Source organism: Merops nubicus, unplaced genomic scaffold (assembly GCF_000691845.1).
Source record: "Merops nubicus isolate BGI_N331 unplaced genomic scaffold, ASM69184v1 scaffold5856, whole genome shotgun sequence".
In the NCBI taxonomy this organism is placed as follows: Eukaryota; Metazoa; Chordata; class Aves; order Coraciiformes; family Meropidae; genus Merops; species Merops nubicus.
The window spans coordinates 40,236-45,188 of record NW_008616827.1 but is presented as its reverse complement, the minus strand read 5'-3'; the positions used below and the strand labels follow the sequence as shown (position 1 = coordinate 45,188).

General features: G+C 35.8%; 1 protein-coding gene across 1 annotated transcript in view; it reads left to right on the top strand.

Annotated features, from left to right (window-relative positions):
• Positions 1 to 919: 919 nt before the first annotated feature.
• The window catches only part of LOC103775482 (guanine nucleotide-binding protein G(q) subunit alpha-like), a gene marked incomplete at its 5' end in the record, with an annotated part of 43,432 nt that continues 39,398 nt past the window's right edge, over positions 920 to 4,953 (top strand). Inside the window, one exon of the mRNA XM_008942938.1 lies at positions 920 to 1,104. Coding sequence (XP_008941186.1) covers positions 920 to 1,104 — 185 coding nt within the window. The remainder of the gene's footprint in view (positions 1,105 to 4,953) is intronic.

Genomic DNA, 4,953 nt, shown 5'->3' with positions numbered 1-4,953 from the left:
TAAAACATGGAGCACAGCAGCCAGGTGCATGTGTTTTGGTTCCTGCAGGGCTGAGTAGCTAAGTGAACACAGGGTTTATGTGGCTGTGCAGCTGCTCAGTCTAAATTTCAACTCCTCCTCTTAAGCAAACGCAGGAATAATATAGATAAGCTCTTCCAGTCACAGAGGATGAACTTACTGAATTGGAGCAAAGTAAAAATGTTACGTGATGTATCCTGTGGTGAAATTTCCAGCAAGCAGATCTTAACTTTAAATTGAAAAATAGTCAGAAATTATCATTAACACCTGCTTTTAGCACAAAATACAAAGACACAAAGAAATTTAAAGGAAGAAAGGAATGACTGCCCATTAATGAATATGAGCCAGATTTTCATTAACACTGATATACTGTTTCTGATGTTAAAGTTTGCAGGGCTGTAGTTGTTACATTACTTCCTTAAAAAAAACCCCCGAGCAAACCCAAAAAAAAAAACCCCAGACATACCTGTTGATTGTACATTGCCTACGATACTGTCTTGAAAGCTGGCCAAGTAAGATAATTTTTTTTTTTTTTTTTTTTTTTTACTTCCTGAATTTTGTGATAAAATGTCTCATAGTAATTACCAGAAGTTAGATGTTTTGGACAATTATGTCTTCAAGGATGGAAGGTTTAAAAATATTTGGTTATATGTTATACGTGTATTGTATAGTTGTGTGTTACTCATTAGTTTAGTTGTTAAATCAAAATGCAAGTTTTAATTCATTGGTACTTCAGTTGCTACTGATGGTGGTGTTTGACACTGAACTGGTCCCGTGTAGTTACCTTGGAGGCACCACTTGACACTCTTCAGCCATGCACTGAACAAGTTCTCAGCATTCTGCAAAAAAAGCTCTGTGTGTGTCCAGTGGCTAAAGTGTGTGCTTCTTACTTGTCTTGCAGGCACAGGAGAGAGTGGCAAGAGCACGTTTATCAAGCAGATGAGAATCATTCATGGATCAGGTTACTCTGATGAAGACAAAAGAGGCTTTACAAAACTGGTGTACCAGAATATATTTACAGCAATGCAGGCCATGATCAGAGCCATGGATACCCTCAAAATCCCATACAAGTATGAACATAACAAGGTGAGATATTTGTTTATATTTGTACCTGAAGCTTCTCCTCTTCCTGTTTTAGGAAACACACCAAAGGTCTCAAAAAAATTACAGGTTGCACAAATTATTCCCAAAGCTCAGAAAAAAAAGACATTTTCCAATCCTGCCATTAGTTCTTTGCCCTTTTTGCTACTTTGACAACACAAAGGTGCTGCTTTTATCAAGATCTTAACAAGATGCCATGGAGGATTGTCACAGCACTGAGGTTTAATAGCAGGCTGATGTTTGGCTGTAACTTTAGTTGTCCCTTGTGTTTTCCTCCTAGGCCATGATCTGGCCGCAGCAGTTAAACTGTTCTGATCTGTAGCAGAACATTACAGCTTAAGGCTTGTCATTAACATTACCTGTGGAAAAAATTCAAATTAGAAAAATAGATAGGGATTCTGGTGTGTGAACATACTGTCAAATAAAATTTTTGATGCAAGACCGTAAAAAAGTCAGATACTTTTGAGATTGATGCTGCTACTGAAAGTTAAAAGAAGAAAATACGTTTGACTTTTTTGGAAGGTATATCTCTGACTAGCTTGACTTAATTCCCTTTTATTTTTTTTTTTTAATTTTTTTTTTTTTTTAGAAGAACAGTAAGTAGAACAATTTAAGCATTCCTTGAAGGCAGGTGAAATGCTTAATATTTACTTAAATACATAGTAGGGCACAGGATTACATGGCTGTATCTCCCAGTTCTTGTCACAGAAAGGTACAACTTTCTTTGGTGACAGTTCCTGAGAACTTGTTCTGATTTTTGCTGTTGAGCTATTATGAGCAACTTCATCAGGTGGAGATTTTAAGCTCTCTTGCAAGTAAAGGGGTCACTTTTCTTTCAATCTTGTGAAAGACTATTTAATGATAATTTATTTAGTAATCCTGGATGAAAATAATAATTTAGTAATCCTAGATGAAAAGAATACTTTCTTTGATTAATTATGCAAAGGTTCCTTTATTCTAATACTTCTTTAAGTATTAGAGACTGTCAAAGAAAAGGGATGTTGCCTATAAAGACTTAAGCCTCTGTTAAATGGTGAACACAGGATGAGGCAAGCTTGTGTTAAGATGGAAATATTTTGTGTCTATGTATATGAAATTTAATTATTAGAATTGAGCTGCTGTAATTCAATTAGGATTTAAAAACTGTAAAACTCTGTTTTAAGGCCTCTAATTTAGAAATAGGAAAGATAAAGCCTACTACCTGGTTAAAGAAGCTCTATATGTGCTTGTGCCAGAGTCATTGTTGATGGTCATCACTTGTCGGTGACATAAGGTTGTAATAACCAGAATCTTGCAAGAGCCTTGTTTTATGCAGTGGGAAATGAGGAGGATCCTTTCTGTCCAAATCCGTATTGTTAACTTCGGTTAATGGTGGGTGGGGTTTTACATGCACAGGGAAAAGACTGAAAAACTTCTCCTGATTGGTAAGAGACTGTTGCACTTCCTAGTCTGACTAAGTTCTGGAGCTGACTAGCTTCACACCTCACAAATCAAAATCCAATCTGTAAGTAGTGTTAAAAAGAAAACTGCATTTTTATGTCTGTCCCAGTCTTCTGGCTCCATGTTTTTGCTGTGTCCAAAGCATACAGCATACTGACTTGAAACATTAATTCATGGTAAGGAGCAGTCATTTTTTTTCTTCAAAATTGGTAATGATTGTCACACTTTGCATTAGTATCAGGAAGTCCTAATAAATCAGGAAATGTTTTCCTTGTCCTGTACTGCAGAGTTTGTGTTTTGTAGTTCGTTTAAAGTGCTGAAATGATATAGTTGGATCGAATCAGTTAGGTTTGGCTTAGCTGTGTGCACATGGCCAGAGCTGTTCACTTTCTCTATAGAAAAATAACTTCCCTCGAAGTGGGAATCTGTCTTTGTACTCTGTTCCTTCATGAGCATTTCCATCTGTTTCTAATGGGCCTACATGCAGAGTAAAATTGAAGTTGCCACCTGAGGAGGTCTCAAGGCAATTCCTGTACAGATTCCTTTGCCAATACAGAGGAAATCAAACTTGCTACAAGTTGGCCAGGGTAAAGAAGATTATGGTCTACTACACTTACCCTTTGTATACAAGGCCACTTCACTTTAAAGCAGTGGGCACCAGTCAATTACTTAATCGGCTTCTTTTTTTTTTTCCTAAAGGCTATTGAAAACAAATTCATTAGCCTAGCAGTCTAGAAAACACAGGAAGGGCACTTCCCTTTAATTTGAATCTCCTATCAGGAAGTCCTATCTCGGGAGAGAATATCTCAGAATTTGAGTAACAACATATTTTTAGCACAGTAGTTGTTTTGCACAATACTTTAGAAAACTGCAACTCAAGTTGGTATTGATGTCACTGGGCCTAAAGAAAAGTGACCCCTTTTTTGTCAAATTCTTCATGTTCTGAGATAGACTTTGGGGCTACAGCAGAAGTACTTTTCTCTTACTGCACCAATTTTCTTACTTTAACAGGGAATTATTAAAATTGGAGTGTTTCAAATACCTGAATACTGCTGGAATTTTAAGGGCTGTCATATCAAAAAGTTAGTTAAGTAGGCAGTTGCAACCTTTTGTGTAGTGTACAATGTCACAACAACATTTAGATAGATTTTAATATGATAAATGGGTTAGGAGGCAAATTTTAAGTTTAGCAAGTTTTTGTGGAGTTGTTGGCTTCATATTTGCCAATATAGTTGAAGAGGCAGAGATCAAAATCTATTATCCTATATTAAAATAATCTAGGGTGTTGTGAAACATTTATCAGAGCAGTGGAAGTCAGTTGAAATGTAACTGTTAGTGTTTAGAATGCACTATCTTAGGACTGATGGTAGAGCATTATAACATGAAAGACATTTCTTTTTCATATTAAACCTCAGAATTTGAGCTACTCTGAGGTTTAAGGTTATGGTTGAGGTTGATCTCTTAGCAATTTGTCTTAGGAAATGGTGGCTTGTGGACTGACTTTCAGTGTCTTCTGGGTAAATGTTATTGTGCTTCCATTACGTACTTCTCTACTAGAAGTTGTGAAGTTTTCATATGGCTCTTGAATTGCAGAGTAAGAAATATTTTACGAAATAGGAAAAAGACTTTTTTTTTGGTAGAGACGTTCATAAGCAATTCTCAAAATTGCCTGCCTTTGCAAAATTTTGTGAGTGTGCAGTACTAACTTGCGCAATACAGATAATCAAATGCACATTTTAAAAAAAGTAAAATAGAGTCTTATATTTTTTACAATTTTTCTTTTTAGAAAGCTGAACTGTGTCAATGCTTCTGTCATTCCGTTCAAATACTGAAATACAAAGAGCATTAATTTTAATTTATAAATGTTCACTTTCCCAGTGTTCTTTATAATGACTCAGAAGCCCTTCCTTCAGATAATGTAGTGTCCATTTCTCCTTTTCTGATTTTTTTTTTTTTTTTTTTTTAACATGTATAATGCTTCTGAAGGTGGGCAGTATACATGAGTGGCTTTTTCTTCTTTTCTCTCTTGTCATTAAGAAGTATTACCACATTTATTACTATACTAAATAAATCTAGTACTGTAATAAGCACCAACTACTACTGTTACCTCATAATGTTCCTTTTCCGTGTAACTTCCAAAAGAGAGTTGCCTCTCTGCCTTAGCAGATGGTATCAGGAAGGTGTTACCCTGTGGTGATTAACCGGCAGGAAATCTTTCTTGAATCCCATGCCCATAATTTCCTGTGAGACTTCTTAAATATTGCTTACAAGATAACCGATGTGAGTGATGGTAACAGAACAGGCTACAAGAAAGATTTTAAAGAGGCTGAAAATATAAAAGCAAGTTTTTCTGTAGACCTAGACATTGCTCCTAAGTTTCTAAGAGTGTTTCCT